We start from the raw sequence: 17,620 nt of genomic DNA, 5'->3' as shown, positions 1-17,620 counted from the left end.
TGAGTGTGAATCACTAGTTGGCAATATATTCATTCTCACATTTAGTCTTTTATGCTTCTTTCAATTTAAACTTAAAAATTCTGCTTCTTAAAATTATGTAGCGTGTACTTCTCTTGTTTTGTTATTTTGCAGATTTAATGAGGTTATGCAAAAAAAGAAAAAATCTCATATGTATAAATTTATCATTTTGTTAGTAGCAAAAATACACCTAGTGTTTTTCAATTCATTGTAGTGTTATTTCTTTGAGGGACACTTTTTTTTTTTTTTAAAGTTCTTGATTCCTTTCTAAAAGGTCTGAATTACTGAAGTTGTCAGATAAAGTTTCATATTTCTCCTTTGCCTTCAGTCTGTACCCAAGAACCAGCTTCCCCTCTTGGGCATGGATTATGTTTGGGTAAGAAGGAAGACTGTCCAGATTGATGAAGCAATACCCCTGGGAAAAGACGATTAACATGTATAAAGGGATTTCCCTGCAGTATAAATACCAGCACGCGCCCTCCCGGTGCTCAGAGCCTCCCTGATGTATATATGCAGGTAGTGAGATTTGAAACAGCCCTTTGAGATGGTGATATAATAAAACTCTGACTTGAGGAGCAGCACTTCTCCTCATTTTTCTGCTGTTTTGTGGGAATGAGTTGCCAACCTTTTACTTCGGCTGATACCTTTATACCTCTGAATTCTGAGTCTTCTGCAACTCTGCCTCTGATAATGCATCACAGCGCTGCCGAGTGCCTACCTGTCTCCAACCACGCCACCAACGTGATGTCCACAGGTACTGACTCCAATAACCGTCTACGTGTGGCTGGGCCTAAAATGTCAGGGTGGACGCTTTGAATCTTGTTAGTTTAGAATCTCATTGCTTCTTTTATTTTCATTGGTGTTAAGTTAAATATTCAGGATATTGAAGAGGTCAAAATGCCTAAGAAAATTTTCAAGAAATATTAGTAAGTGTAGTAATTTCTATTACTGTTGGTTTTATTATGAAAGAGATCTGTTTTCTATATAAATAAACAGTGAGTCTGAAAACCATTTTTACGTAGACATGTATGGATAAAGAGCAAAGCTAAAGAAATAGTGTAAAATAATTTAAAAGGTGTTATTTCTTTATCTAAGAGATTTATTTGGTTTTTAGATTACGTTTACTACCATGTTTAAAAACAGTCATACACCTCACAGTAAACACAACTGAATGATTCCCAATACCAACAACAATGGGTTTCAAAGAATAAAATAATTAGGTGTTTAAATACACTTACATTTTTAGCATAATTAAAAACTCAGAAATCAAATCTAGAGGCAATATAATATTTCGAGCCCATAGACTGAGTTGAATTTTCTCAAAATTGAGTTCTGAAGAGGCTTCAAAGTTTTTATATTTTCTTATATAACTTTCTTAAATGAAAATTAAACTTGAGAATTCAAATATATTGTCTCAAACACAACCAAGCAAATAAATATATTTTGTTAATGTGTCCATTTTTTATGCAGTAACAAAGTGTTTTGAAGTTGATTTATAAACAGTCTTGAGTTGAGTAAATGTCTTCTGTTTAACAGCACTTTCCACTTGTTTTAAAAGCAATCTAAATATGAACTAAATTTTATACATTTAAAAATCAAAATTTGACTTGATACATTTATATGCTGATTTAAAGTATTTTAGCCTTATCTTTTGTTATAATTAAGCAGCTTTCAAACTTATACGTAAGTTTGGCATTAATCTTCGGCTGAATTTTAAAGTATCTAGAGATCATATATTTAGACTTTGGGAAAATTATAAATGTAGTGATTTTTTATCTACTAAACATTCTCAGAATTTAATTTAAAATGTACTAATGAAAATATCCTCAAACATATTTTTTGGAAAATGTAATAAAGTATTTTTGTCAAAGAGGTGTGGTATAAATAAATTTAAACAATTATCACATAGCTAATTGTATATTTTACATAATAGGCATTTATATAGGTTGGTGATGAGAAGGATAATGCATTGTTTGCTTAATCTACTGTGTGTGGATAGTATTTGGCTAGAATAAAAGTAAAATTTGGAATTGAGGTTAAAATTAAGCAAGTTTAGGTCAAAACCTTATTTATTTATTTAAAAATAAGTAAATAATGTATAAATAAATAATTTATAAGTAATTTATAAATATTATTTATAACTAATTTATAAATAATTATAAATAATAATGTATAAATAACTAATTTAAAAATAAATAAATAATGTATTTAGTAAGTTAGCCTACCCTTTTACACTACTTCCCCAAATTAGAAAAACAAAAGGTATTTAAACCTTGGAAGTAAAAAAATTCATAATCAGTAAAAGTGACCTAACGTGTTTTAAATAACAATAACATTGATTTTTATAATTTTTCCATCAAATTGTAATCATATACATCTAATTGTCTAAGTAAGGAATTAAAAATAGTGATTATAATGAGAAGAGCACTTAGATATTGAATGCGTTTCATGTTTATTTGTTTAATTTTGGAATGCATAGTAATCATTATAAAGTAAAATGACTTCAATTCTCTCTCTGTGTCAGTTGTAAAATGAAAATTTATGCAGATATTTTAAAATATTAAAAATTGAGTTAAAGTTAGAGAAAATATGTTTTACTTTCTGAAGAAATTTTGTCTTTAATCGGTAGACCATATATTTTCAAAGGATTCTAAATCTATTCTTTATAATATCTCATATTATTCAAGAAGATACAATTTTATTTATGAAAACCCACCACTACATTCAGGATATCATGAAAAAAAAGAGAAAACAAAATACATAAGAAAACGTTGGCTAGTGATTTTATTGTCAGTAGTCCATTGTGATTCATGTTTAAAGCTTGATAAAAGTTTAGTAATTCAAATTTATAATACTTTCAACATACACATTAATTCAATGAAACCTATAATTATTTATAAATGAGGTTAAGTTTATATGCTAGGTTCAACCTTTATAAACCTCAAGTTACTCAACAATCAATGAACTTATTTTTTAACCAGCTTCATCATTAGAATTGTTGAATTAATTGTGTGCATGAAGAAAACCTACAACCTCATGGTTTCAACACCAACCTAAATACATCATACATTGTCGCAGGCTTTTCATAAGCCTCTGAACTTAGTGGGGTTTTTATTATTATATCCAATAAAAGGCTAGTGGCTCTGCCATTTCCTCTTTGATGGAAAAAATTTGTTAGGTGAATAAGCAGAAGTAAAGACTGATCAGGAGTTGATTTCTGTATTCATTGCTCCAGAAAAAGACCACTGTATTATACTATGTTATACAAGAATTTTAAGAAACTATCCTCTCGTCAGTTCTTTGCAATGTCTATATTGGGTGGAACCTGCGAGAATTTGGCTACTTCCAATTAGCCAATTTTCAAACTGGTCAATCACCCCAACACAGAGCACAGGATATAATTAATGAAGGCTCTAGTCCACTTTGATGATTCATGATCTCATTATTTGAGACAAATTTCAACCCCCAGTTTTAACCTACTCATCAGAGAACCGCCGCCAAATGAGAACAAATTATTGGCATATAACTTTAAGAATAGCTTAAACGTGTACTTTTGAAATGAAACGAATGTGTCTTGAATCCTCGTACATTTTCTTACCAGTCCCGTCTATTTTGTCTTTGATCCAAACTCCTAAATGTTTGTGCACATATTTCTTGGTGACAACATTGGGAACCACAGCAACAGGACTTCATTATTCTGTTCCTTCCTGTCATTATGGAAACCAGTCATCGACCTATGGAGTGATGGCAGGTAAGAAAAATTGTCTTTACATATAAGATTGAGTTTGGGGACACTTGGATGGATTTCCTGGGTCTGAGGGAATCTTGACCAGAGTATATCATGAATTTCAGATCTCTTAACCTTGGAAATGCTGGTAAAACCACCACTTATTGAAATGTTCTCTGATCTGTGATGTCTTCAGAGACCATAATAGTTATACCTGATTGCCCCTATTCTACACACCTCTGAACTGCTATGCTTCCTAACTCTTGTGTTTGCTTTGTATGATTTTTATTTTAATTCTCTACTGCCAAACTGCTCATTGTCACTTGTTTATGCCATTAGTGGGCTTGCCTATAGTAATAATAAGGTAGCCGCTAGCCTTATGTGTCTATTTAAATTTAGATGTAAATTAACTAAAATAAGGTAAAATTTAAAATTCAGTTCCTCAGTTGCACTAGCCATATTTCAAGTGCTCAGTAATCTTACGTGGCTACCAGATGGACCAACTTATAGAGCATCTTCCTCATCACAATATTTCTTCTGGCCATTTGGTCCATAAAGATAAATAAGACATTGAAGGCTAAGAGTGATTTGCAGCTGCTTTAGCAATAGTTGAGTCTTCGGCAGCCCTGTCTGAGATGCTTCTGAGTCTTAGATGAGATTGAAATAGTTGAAGTTACATATCTTTTTTCCCTTTGGATAAGTAAACCATCACTAGATCAAGATAAACTACTTGTTTATTGACACTTGCATGAAGATATTGATAGCACATTTCTTAAGGAAAAAAAAATATGACCTAAGAGATCCACTCATTACAAAGTTTATGACTTAATTTTAGGATATGGCCATAGAAACAATTTTGCTGGGCACAGAAGTTTTTTTGGGTATCCCTTAATCTTTTATATTTATTTCTGCAGCAGGGAGAGAAATACTGTGGGTAACAATAAACTACCAAGGATCTATGGAAGAATGTGAGTGTGTGTGTGTGTGTGTGTGTGTGTGTGTGCACGCTTGTGTGATATTGAGAAACTCTGGATAGAGAAATCACATATTAGGGAAATCTTTTCTTGTGTTTTGTTATCCAGAGTAGGTAATAAAAAATCAAATATGGATTTATGCTTATACATTTGAAATAAAATTGAACAAAGAATTTAGTTCACCAACCTTTAATGTCTCAGAATTTCTCTGTTTGACTCAGTAAAACATTAAAACTTTAAAATAAAATATTCCAGAACAAATTAGCTTCTTTTACCTTCTATTAGGCAGCATTCTGAATAAACTAGTATCCTCACCTTTATATAAAATGAAAACTGATGTTCTTAATGGTTACCTGTAAATCCTAATGTCTCTCTTTAATAAGTAAGAAATAAAGAAAGCCATATTTTTTCTTCCTCTTTGAAAACAGATCATTTATGATTCATATACGTAGTAGTTAGTCAGTATTCATGGTTAATGAGAACAGCCCCCGATGATGAACTACTTTCATTATAAAATAGAATAATGTGCATTTAGCCATTAGAGGTGCAGGCAGAATGCCTTCTGTGGCCTCCACCACATTTTGATTATGGATACTGGAAATAACAAGCTCATGGCCACGTGCTGCCCTTTCTTGGAGGAAAAAGGCCTTGCTCTTCCTTTACAGTATGTCCCAGGAACCCCAGTACAACTATAGGTGCCCTCTATACCCAGCAAGTGGCAGGAATGGATTGAGGTTGGCACAAAGATAAAACCAGCCACAGACCAAATACTTTTGGACGGTTTTTGCTACCACCTCCCTCTCACCAGATCTAGGCCAGTGTCTGCGGAGTTCACAGCTGACCTGAGAAATCTAACACCCTTCCAATTTCCAGGATTGGAGAGAACAGGCCCAGGTTCACACTGAGAGTCCACAGGCAGCTCAGATTGTGCTGGTACAAGTTTCCCTGGCAGGCTCAGCAAACTCTCTTCCTCATTAAAAGCTGAAAAGGAGAGACCCCTGGAAAAGCCCTTTAAAATGATTCAAAGCCTGGGTTAGTGACAATCACGAGAAAAATTGCCCTAAGATTTGGAGGTATTGCTGTAGTCTTAAACCAAAATTAAATATATTTTGTCACTGAAAGAAAAATTCACCATAGCAAGCATAGAGATTATATTTGAATATTTTTTGAGAGGGATATCATTAAAATGTGGTGTGCTTTATAATTTGTTACAATGTCACTATTTTGACATATATTTGGTAATTAGCTTTTGCATCATGGCCGATTAAATCTCAGAGAATCTGAACCTTTCTGCCGTCATCCCCAGAGAAGCTACACCAATTGAGTTGTAAAACACAAGAATTCAGAAGTATTCAGGAATTCAGAAAAGGTATAAAAAACACAAGAGAAACCTGGCAATGTCATTTGAATTTTCTGAGAAGTCTCAAGGCGTTTATCAAATCAGCTGCTTCCACACGATCCACAGAAGCGTCTAATCATCAACAACAAAGACAGATTCATTGTCACATACTCCATATAAAAGTGAAGCTGCAGAAAGAACAATATTTCAAAGGGTGTGAAATTGCTTTATTTGACTATGGTTATTTTGTCACTATACTCTGATGCTTACATTTAGTTTGAGCATTTCATTAAATTAATAACCCATCGGAAGACAAGAGCTATAGCTAATATTTTGTTAAGGTTGGTAGGGAGGACTCTAAAGATCAGATGAATCCCCTGTGCTTCATAGCCCAGGTGTGGGCATACCAAAGAGAATGACTGATTTGATTAAATGAATTAGCCACACCAGGAACCAATTACAAACCTTGTTCAAGTCAGCATCTCCAAGTGTCAGTCTCTTCATATCCAAGTTGCAGTGGGTACCACAGGTCTATCAGAGTTGAGTTGTGGCAACTTTGTACCAACTCAACCTGGTTTTCTCCTTGATCTTCTCTTCAGATACATTCTCAGTTAAATTTCTTCTTCTGTCTCTTTTCTCCTGAGACTTTAGATAATTCCACAGCCTACAGTATAGATAATAGGAAACAGGGAATTATAAATGCTATTCAAAAATCTCTTCTGGAAAAACACAAAATAAACCAAAATAACAACAAAAACCCTTCAAAACTCTGATTCCTGGGTATCTGACATTGTGTCTGTTCTCCAGTTTCTAAAGCTGGGTCAAAGTTAGAAAACAAGCTTAATGAGCTGCGTACTTTGTCCACTGTCCTGTGGAAACTGGGCAAATCAGCTACATGGTAATGATTGCTAAATCCAGCAAGGTTATGACATAATGGCCACCCAAGATGTGCTGTAAGAGTCCTTGCTTAAAAATTAATTTTATCAGGAAAGCAAAATAGCTGATATTGGGGAATTAATCAAGAAGATGGATGTTCTTTTCTTATGAGAAGTGGATAATAAGAGAAAAGATTAGTATGGCTGCAAGTGCCCTTTCCACCTGGGCTAAGGCAAAGGGTAACAGAAATCTGTTTGACAGTGACATAGAGAAATAGTCTACTTTGGAGCCCATCTCTTCATTCTTGTCTTTTTTTTTTTTTTTTTTCTGTTTCATTTTTGTCTTTTTTTGTTTTATTTAGTCTTACTTTTCCCTAACTTATTCTGGTTGTGTTGACACTAAGGGAAGGAGTAATTCTGACCATCTTTTGCCTCTGGATCATGAAAGGACTTTCAGTAGCACTGACACTATGTATTTTCCCTAAATTTTGTAGCCTCTGTCTCAACTACACAACTCGGTGATTGTAAAGCAGCCACAGGCAATATTTAAACAAACAGGCATGGCTATGCTCCAAATCAACCTAATTTATAAAACCAGGCAGAGGACCCTGTTGTACATGAATAGGATGTACAAATGCACAAAAGAGAAAAAAAATCACAGTTCAAATTTATGATTTGTTTCACGTTGTCATGCATGAGGACAAAAGAAAAAAAGAAATGGAAATATTCAAATGCACTTTGCTGTGCATGTCTACAGCAAGGTGGGAGTATTTCACTGTGTCCCTCTGCTTCCCCTGTTTGTTCTTTTAAAGCTTCATAACCTCAGAGATGTTGTCAGTTAGCATCTGGCTGAGCCACATGATGCAGAAGAGCCCCCTGCCCTGTATCACAGAACCTTGAGCCAGGTCCCCGCAAGGCAAGACCATGGCCTCCCCATCACCTGCTTTAAAAGACTCACCTCTGTTCCTCTCCCTCCTCCGCCACCCAGAAGTACATGCAGAGCAGTTCAGAAAGGCTGTGGTGGATTAATCTGCGGTGTGAAAATACATCTTGGGCTGTAAAAAATGTACAAACACTTCCAAGCTATTTAGGTGTGCGCTTGTTCTAGGCTTATAGACAATTTTGCTTTAGCGATGTTTTGGAAATTGTTCATGAAACTTCTGCTGGACACGACTCACTGCATCTTATTCTCCTCCTCCCCAACCTGACTTTTCAATAATCCAGGCTTTAGAAAAACATTTTAAATATCTTGTCATGTATACCATACCAATCACTCCCCATTTTCCCCCAAATATAGGATCATATGATAGAAACCACAGGTTGTTTGGCTGTGCTTGTGACTGTCATGAATTTCTGTTTACAGTTAGTTCCAGGAAAACCGTGTCCTTGCAGATAATTGTGGATACTTTCAATTAACGAAAAATAAAAACATGTCACACATTGTGCTTTCCTTTTTCCTCTGGATGCCAGACTTTTGAACGTGGTATTTCCTGTGTACTTTTTATGGACTCATGTTCAAATTTATTTGCTAAATGTGCATTTCTCCAGAGTATTTATAATGTATAAACTAGCTTTAAAGTTTTCCAGAAATAGAGATGGCACACTTCCAATATTTTATTAAATAAATATAATACTTTTGTCTGAAAGCATTTGTTTAATGTAGCCAAATATGTTTAAGATGCAGAAATCTTTAAAGTTATTTGATTTCCCTGAGTACAGACTACCTGAAAAATGAACTGATTATTTTGATTTGGTTTACTGCAATGTTCATTGGACTTCACTTCTAGTTTCAACTGTGTAGTGAATTCATCATAGCACCCAAGGAGAGTTATTTAACTTGTTTTTATTCAAATTTTAAATTGTGGGTAAAAAAATATATATCTTTTCTACCTCATTTGTTTATATAAGGATAAGAAGATGACAAATGTAAAATGAACACAGCACGGAGATTTGTAGCAGTGCAACTATTATCAGCAAGAAAAATTGAAAAGAGTGATCAAGATTGCTAACAAATTCAGACCTTTCTGCATCTCATGTAAACGATATGCAACAAATTACTTATGTGAAATAAAAATAATTTGACACAGATTACATGAGTTATGCAAAGTGCCTTAAAATACATTAAATATGCAAAATAAAACAGCAGCCTGATTTGTCTCTCTGTTTTTACTGTTTCTCAGAGTATTTCATCATTAAGTGTATTAAGTGGCATTTGCTCTTTCTGAATGATGAAAGAAGTGAAGATTTTTTCATATGTGTAAGAGTCAACTCTGAAAGCAAAGCAAAAGAAAAGTCTTGAGATAAATATTAAGTAAATGTTAAAATAAAAGTGATCAGTTTTCTTTTTTATATATTAGTCCTTTCTTTTAGTTCAACTAGCAGAAATCTAAAACTAATAGGAATCTAAAAATGAACCCCAAAGGTAATAAACATTAACAAATTGAGTTATGTAATAAATTAAAAATTGATATTAAAAAAAATAAAACTGGATAATTTTGATTTTTAGAAGTAACATTAATTGCTCTAGACAGGAATAGTTTCTTTTGTATATTTTTTACATCTGTGAAACGGCTAAATTTATTTTATGCTATTTTGTTTAATTTCTCACTTGTATGTGTATTTTGCTTCAGAAAAGTAATATAGTCTACTGGATAGGGGTACACTATATAATTACATATTCTCATGTAAATAATATAAGCCAACAATTTGCTGACTTACACTATTCTTTGCTCATTACGTGTTGATATATTAATGTAAGCTTTATATATTCTGGCAAAATACACTATTAATCATGTCTGACTTGTGAATGTATTTATAGAGAAATTATAGGTAGCATAAACTTGATGTATTTTTTCAGTAAGTTTCTAAGAATGATTACTGCAGGTATTCTGTAGTCATTCATTTTTAGTTTAAATACTTATTTGTACTCATAAGAAAGATTATTAATTATTGCATATTTTATGTACATCAAAATGTCTTGGTTATACAGGTGTCATTTAATATAAATTAAAGTTAAATCTCTATGAATAAAAATGTAAAGTACTGATGAAGAAAACAGAAATAAAATGTGTGGGAATTTGGCTTATACCATCCTCTCACCCACGCTCCACAACTGAGGCAGACTCTTCTTTCCAAATGAAGAATGAAATCTAGAAGCAATTAAAAAATTAAGTCTTTTAGTTTTTTGTGATTTATTTAACTCACTAAATGGATTCAATGTTTCATCATTTATGGGTGATTACCTATCATATCTAGAACTGCACCCTTCCTTGCCACTTATTTTTGCTTTCTAAATAATTGTCAGGAAGTGATTCCATTATATTTTATACTTTTCAAGAACTCTTGTTGCTGACTTTTTAATAGAACTTCAAAAATTACTTTTTGTTTATGTCTGTCGCTTGTTAACGTCGAATCTATTTAAACATATTAATGTATTTTGTGTTCTCATAATTTTCTTTTTACCTGCCTTTACTAAATTAAGCATTTACTGAAAAAACAGTGGGGTTTCTTAATAATGTAAAATCAATTTTTCAGTCCTACGAAAACTTCCCAGCATAGCCCTTAACCACGTGCCTTGGTTATAACAAACATCATAGATTATTTGTTCAATGAATTAAGAAAACAGAGATGAATATGAACATTCTGGTTAAAGTTGAACCTCAGATTCCCAGGAATAGATGTCTTTTAAGAGAAAAAAATGATGGAAAACTCACACTTCTGTGAAATTTGCTTATTTCTATTTTAATTATTTGTAAGTCCCTGCTTCTTTCCTTTGGCTTTGCATTATTTTTGTTTTTGCTGCTCCCAGGAAGGTGGAAGATAAATCATCGCATTTATACTAAGCTACTCTTCTATTTCAGAAGACTGAATGTCAGGTAACCTTTCAGAATTGAGACTGGCTGTCACAGAATAATCTTATGGGCCAAACTCTTGCATGTATAGAAATGGGGGATAATTACAAATGGTCCTTTCCTTTTCTTGCTGTTACAGGGAGCTTAGCCCCTTGTCTTTATAAGTTTCCCGACCACACCTTGAGTCATGGCTTTCCTCCCATGCACCAGCCTCTCCTGGCAGAGGACCTCACAGCCGCTGATTTCAAGCAGGAGCTCAGGCGGAAAAGCAAGTTGGCTGAAGAGCCAATAGACATGGATTCTCCAGAAATCCGAGAACTTGAAAAGTTTGCCAATGAATTTAAAGTGAGAAGAATTAAGCTAGGTATGTGCTTGTTATGAGCAGTGGGGCACGCAACCTGCTCTGCAAATTCTTACTCTGTTACTGTTCAGTCTCTGACACTCTGCTCAAAAGTCCAAACAGTTCTCATTCTACATCTCTACTGTGGATGTAAGTTACTCGAATGATGACAAACCTACAAAAACCTTCATTTCCCTGTAAATTCTTAGTAGCCAAAATACATAGATTTCTAAATTAATGGTACTCTTTTTCAGAGATAAGTTTTGAAGTGCCTTTTTTACCTATATTTTATTTGAATAGATACCTTTGTATGATTCAAAGGCTAAAAAGGTATAAGTGAAATGTATCCCTTCTGCTTGTTTTTCCTGTTTATCAGTGTTGTGTGGCCTTCCAGAGATATTTTATGCATATGCATATAAGCAGATACATATATTTCTTCATACAGATTTTTTTTCATTTAACTATTTATTTTGGAGAGCTTTCAATATTAGTTTTTTAGAGAGCTTTCTGTAATGCATCTGACAATTTCCATTTTATGAATATACTACCAGTCTCCTGCTGATGGAATTTATATGGCCTTCAATCTTATGCTACTGAAAACAATACCACAATAATTAACTTCATAAATGTCATTTTGCACCTATATAAATACATGTGAAGGGAAAGTGTTAAAAGCAAAATTGCTTGATCAAAGAGTATGTGTGTTTGTAATCTCGATAGATGTCAAATTGGTCTCTGTGGAAGTTGTACCAAATTTTACTACCACCATGGGTGTCTCTTTTGCCACCCTTCAGAATATGAGCTCCATGAATGCAGGGGTTTTTTGTACTTTGTTTTTTGTTTATTTATTTCTTTTTTGTTTTCTCCTTAGGGGCATATCCTCAGCACTTAGAACAGTGACTGGCACATAGAATAAAAAAATAGTTGTTGAAGGAAAAAGATGCTCTTAAATCTTTTGGATCTTTGCAAATCAGATAGGTCAAAGTGGTGCCTCATGGTAGTTTCATTTTAAATTTCTCTTATTATGAGTGAAGAGTGAAATGTTCTTTCATGTGTTTGACAGTCATTTGTAATTCCTTTTCTGTGAACTGTCTGTTCATAGCCTTTGCTCACTTTCTATTGAAAAGTGTTTTTAATGTAAATAACCATAATAATTAACCTTGATTTTAATGCATGAAATGTATTTTTTAATGGATTGAAATGATGGTGCAAACTTCTGCATTTGTGAAATGAGCCACTGGTAATTTTTAATGATATTTATTGATGGGCATCATATGTAATCATTTTATGCATACAGGTATATAGCCTTAGGCCCTGAATTAATATGTAGGAACTATTTGTCATAAACACAGCAGTAGGCATCTTTATAACATTCATTTTCAATTTGTTATTTATATTGCTGTGAATGTTTCAAATTCTATATCGATGGCTTCTATCAACCTGTATTCTAAAAATGTTTGAGACAATCTATGAGAACTTTTTGCCTGGAGATAGAAGCATTACCGAATGATATCATAAATAGGCTTGGAGGTATACATAAAATATTGTGTGATCAAAGTCTCATAATAAACATGTTTTTAGGGAAAGTAAACACAATTCTTAGTTTTATCTTCAACATGTTGAATTTTTCACTCTTAAAGTTGAGATAAAAATATTTATGATATATCACCATGTATTTTATGCATTATATTTAATATACTATAGATTTTGAGTATATATCATCAGATGTTTAATAATAATGATTAAGAGAGAATTTTTAAATGTCTTCTAAAGTGTTTATGACACATCTAACCAATCTGGCTAAATATTATGAATGGCAGATGTTCCTACCTGAATTCTTTTGACTTCTAAAAAAGTAATTTATTAACTAGAAGGAATTTTTTTTTGAAATACTGAACAATTCTACACTGAACCTTACTGTTATTCTAAGTTGCCAACAAATATATGGTTAAAAGTGGTGATTAATAGTTGACAAAGATACACAAATTTGTACAATAATGGACCAAAATGAATGTTTCTTGAAAAACTGAAGTTCATGGCCTTTGTTGTTTTTTCACAGGATACACCCAAACAAATGTTGGGGAAGCCCTGGCGGCTGTGCATGGCTCTGAATTCAGTCAAACAACTATCTGCCGATTTGAAAACCTGCAGCTCAGCTTCAAAAATGCATGCAAACTGAAAGCAATATTATCCAAATGGCTGGAGGAGGCCGAGCAAGTAGGAGGTACTAAAGTTGTTTCTGGAGACTCAGTGATGTTCTAACCTGAAAACAGTGCCTTCCCTTGGTTGGATTAATGCTAAAGTGAGAGGCATGAAGTTTGGTTTGGGTTTGCTTTTTCTCTTTGACGTGAAAAACACAGTATGCTAACACATATATATGGAATCTAAGGAAAAAAAAAAAAAAGGTCATGAAGAACCTAGTGGCAAGACGGGAATAAAGACACAGACCTACTAGAGAATGGACTTGAGGATATGGGGAGGGGGAAGGGTAAGATGTGACAAAGTGAGAGAGTGGCATGGACATATATACACTACCAAACGTAAAACAGACAGCTAGTGGGAAGCAACCGCATAGCACAGGGAGATCAGCTCTGTGCTTTGTGACCACCTAGAGGGGTGGGATAGGGAGGGTGGGAGGGAGGGAGATGCAAGAGGGAAGAGAAATGGGAACATACGTATATGTATAACTGATTCACTTTGTTGTAAAGCAGAAACTAACACACCATTGTAAAGCAATTATACTCCAATAAAGATATTAAAAAAAATAAATAAATAAATAAAAAATAAATAAATATCTTGTTTCATCACACTAAAAAAAGCAAGGCCAGTGCGAGGGTAGAAATAAGTTTACTGAGAATGTAAATTGTGAGAGAATAAACTGTATAAGGAAAGCTTCTAGACAATATGGCATAGGTGTGAAGTGCTAAAATGATTCTTTTTAACACATCCAGATTGTTTTGCCTCTGGGCTATATACTGTAGTAATTAAACATGAATCATTTTTATAACCTAATATAAGTGTAGCCAGAGCATTTGCACACACAAGCAATTGTTAGATGAGCAATTTATTGTAATAAAATTATCTCCTTATATTAATGTCAAGGCTGGATAAAGAGCAAGGTTTGAGAGCATTCAGAGCAAGTGTTCCAACTAAAAGTAGGGATAGGATTTAAAGACAATTGTTTTCGAGAAGTTAGTATTTATTTCTGTGTTAACATTTTAATCTAGGGCTTGTAATCTAAAATGATGTAGACCGCAAAACTTTAAAACAAAAATGTATGGTAATTTTATTTTGCATTGTTTTATAAAGAAAATTTTAAATCCAAGTCTGATAGTTAAAATAAAAAGACTTTGTTTTTGTAATTATTTCATCTTTTCCCCATCACAGCTTTATACAATGAGAAAGTGGGTGCAAATGAAAGAAAAAGGAAACGGAGGACAACTATCAGGTATACTTTTGAGATATTAAGAGTTACTGGAGAAGAAAAAGATATTTTACAAATGGAATGAACATTTAAGCATAATATAGGTTCAATGTAACATAAAAATGAATAGAGTCAATTAAGAAAATAAGATAGGTGAAAAAGCATAACATTTAATAAATTACTGGTGAGATATAGCTGGAAATTTAAAATTTGATGGAAAAACATGTATTGTTTGATTCAGAACAGTTTTACTCTGCAAGTTTTGGATAAAACAGAAACTGGACAATCACTTCTAAACAGAGTGACCGTTTCTATTGTCCTTTTAGACATAAGTCTTGCTCTGGCAGTATGGTATCTATGTTATTACAAATAACAAAACTAGTCATCAGTATTTTAGCTGCATAAAGTTCAAGGTAACTCCTTGCATTTCAAGCCAGAAAGATTGTTCATTGATCTTTTTGTAATTTCCATGAGGCTCACAGAGGAATTGCTAAAATACAGTTTTTGTTTTAGTGGGTTAGTTGTACACAAAACATTTCATTTATTGTAAATAAATGATTTCAGGGGGACATTTAGAAATGCGTACAGAATTATTTCCTTCTCAGTAAGTCAGTGCCCTCTTGTGGCACAAAGTGGGATAAACAGAATGTCTGGGTCCCCCTACTTATTTCTTCCTGTGACTCTGGTATAGGTAGCCTATGTAAGACTAGCAAGCATCCAAATGATCAACAAACTGCACATTTATCTTTGTTGAAGAGCTTTGAAGGTGTTTTCGGAGTCTTTAAATTTCCTTTTTATGTTAATATTTAGGAAATTCAACCTAACAATTTTGATCTGCCGAAAACATCCCTAAATATATCCAATCTCCCTTTCTCTCCTGTCAACTCCCCACCTCCCAGTATTGCTGCTAAAGACGCTCTGGAGAGACACTTTGGAGAACAGAATAAACCTTCCTCTCAAGAGATCTTGCGGATGGCTGAAGAACTGAACCTGGAGAAAGAAGTAGTGAGGGTTTGGTTTTGCAACCGAAGGCAAAGAGAAAAACGGGTGAAAACAAGTCTGAATCAGAGTTTATTTACTATTTCTAAGGAGCATCTTGAATGCAGATAAGATTTCCTATTGTGTAATAGCCAGTTTTTCTATTTTTCATTCCTTTCTCTTCTCCAGCCAAAATAGAAATTCGTTTTTTGGTTAGCTTAAAAAAAAAATCATATCAGTAACTTTTGCAGAAGCTTTTCTTTTCTACTTTAAAAATAAATACGACAATTTAAATTATATTGATGAATTATTCTCCGAAGCCACATTGTACTTTTTAAGCCAGAGACTAATAGGAATAAAACAGTGATTCTCTCTCTCAATATATCTCTCCCTCTCTCTTTATACACACACATACACACACACACACACACACACACACACACGGGAGTGGTCTTTTAGTTTAAAGATTCCTTTTCCAAAGGCTGTGTATCTGCTTTTTAATATTTTAGTCAGTAATGTCACGTAAAGAATATCACCAGAGAAGATCCAATTAGAAAATTCCTTAACTGATGGCCTGCTTACCATCAGCTCATAGTTTGTTTGAACTAAATTTTTTTTTTTTTAATAAAGTTATTTTATTATTTATTTATTTATTTTTGGCTGCATTGGGTCTTTGTTGCTGTGTGCGGGCTTTCTCTAGTTAGGTGAGCGGGGCCTACACTTCATTGTGACGCACGGGCTTCTCGTTGCAGTGGTTTCACTTGTTGCAGAGCACGGGCTCTAGGTGCACAGGCTTCAGTAGTTGTGGCACGTGGGCTAGGTAGTTGTGGCTCGCGGGCTCTAGAGCGCAGGCTCAGTAGTTGTGGTGCATGGGCTTAGTTGCTCCGCGGCATGTGGGATCTTCCCGGACCAGGGCTCGAACCCGTGTCCCCTGCACTGGCAGGCGGATTCTTAACCACTGCGCCACCAGGGAAGTCCTGAACTAAAAGTTTTGCACTTAAGAACCACAGGGGCCTTTGAATTTTATTATTGCGTTTAGGAATAAATCTTAGAAGTGACACCTTTGAAGTTAACATTTAGGGCATAGAGCCCAAAGAAGTGTTTCAAAAGAACTTTGTAGAAATATTAATTTATGTTCTTTTTATTCTTCCCAGACATTAGCTTTTTTGATGTTTAGCTTTAGAAAATATGCTTTATTGATTCTTGAGCCCCACACTGCTATTTCTGTAAGCTGTAAAAGTGCAAGGAAGATGTCTGGCTTGTTTGCTGTTGTTTCTCCAGGGTCTGGGAAAGCCTATGCTCACAACGGGCATGCAGTCTTTGTTAAATGAACAAAGGGGAGTGCTCTTAACAATGGCTACAAACTTGAAGGGAGTCTAATTTAATAACATAACTTATTTTTGAAATCTCACAACCTAGAAAATCATCTGGGGTCCTATCAGAAAAGATGATCTTTTTTTTATGTAATTGGTTAGAATATGATTTATTATTAATAAAAAAGTTTGCTATATTGAGCTTTTCAATTCAGAGAGTTGTACCTTAAGGGACATATTTATTTAATTTATAAGAATGTGCACTGTACAGCACAGGGAATATAGCCACTATTTTATAATAACTTTAAATGGAGTATATAATCTGTAAAAATATTGAATCGCTATGTTGTACACCTGAAATTAACATATTGTAAATCAACTATACTTCAATTTAAAAAAAGAATGCACTTCTTTAAATCTTGTAGGCAGAAGTAGACTGTAATGTGATAGCACTATCAAATAATGACTTTATTTGCATTTTGAATGTCAATCTGCTGGCAATGTTTATCTAACTTATTTTATGTAACAAAAATGGGAACAATTAGACTAAATTTTTTTATTTAGAATGCTTACTAAATAAACTATACTGTCCTGTCTCTTGCTTTTTGTAATATTAATAAAGACTAAGCATTATACAGGTCATAATCTATGTAGATTGTTTGTGCACACATAATCAGCATTAATTGGATGGCTAGAAACTTTGTATATCATGAACAACAAAAAAAATTAGTTTTCATGGGATTGACATATATACACTGATACGTATAAAATAGATAACTAA

The 17,620-nt window shown here is 33.6% G+C and overlaps 1 protein-coding gene across 2 annotated transcripts; it reads left to right on the top strand.

Annotated features, from left to right (window-relative positions):
- Window positions 1–630: 630 nt before the first annotated feature.
- On the top strand, window positions 631–15,658 carry POU1F1 (POU class 1 homeobox 1). Of its 2 annotated transcripts, none has more exons than XM_061192981.1 (6): window positions 631–772; window positions 3,698–3,769; window positions 10,924–11,148; window positions 13,184–13,348; window positions 14,512–14,572; window positions 15,448–15,658. In XM_061192981.1, exons 1-6 carry the CDS (start codon window positions 631–633, stop codon window positions 15,656–15,658), a joined length of 876 nt encoding a protein of 291 aa, XP_061048964.1. The 2 variants fall into 2 exon arrangements, with proteins under 2 accessions (XP_061048964.1, XP_061048963.1); XM_061192980.1 differs by having other exon boundaries at window positions 3,620–3,769.
- Window positions 15,659–17,620: the final 1,962 nt, after the last annotated feature.

This window comes from Eubalaena glacialis, chromosome 6 (genome assembly GCF_028564815.1).
Source record: "Eubalaena glacialis isolate mEubGla1 chromosome 6, mEubGla1.1.hap2.+ XY, whole genome shotgun sequence".
Taxonomy (NCBI): domain Eukaryota; kingdom Metazoa; phylum Chordata; class Mammalia; order Artiodactyla; family Balaenidae; genus Eubalaena; species Eubalaena glacialis.
Note: the sequence above shows the minus strand (reverse complement) of the source record. Positions and strands in the feature narration are given on the sequence as shown.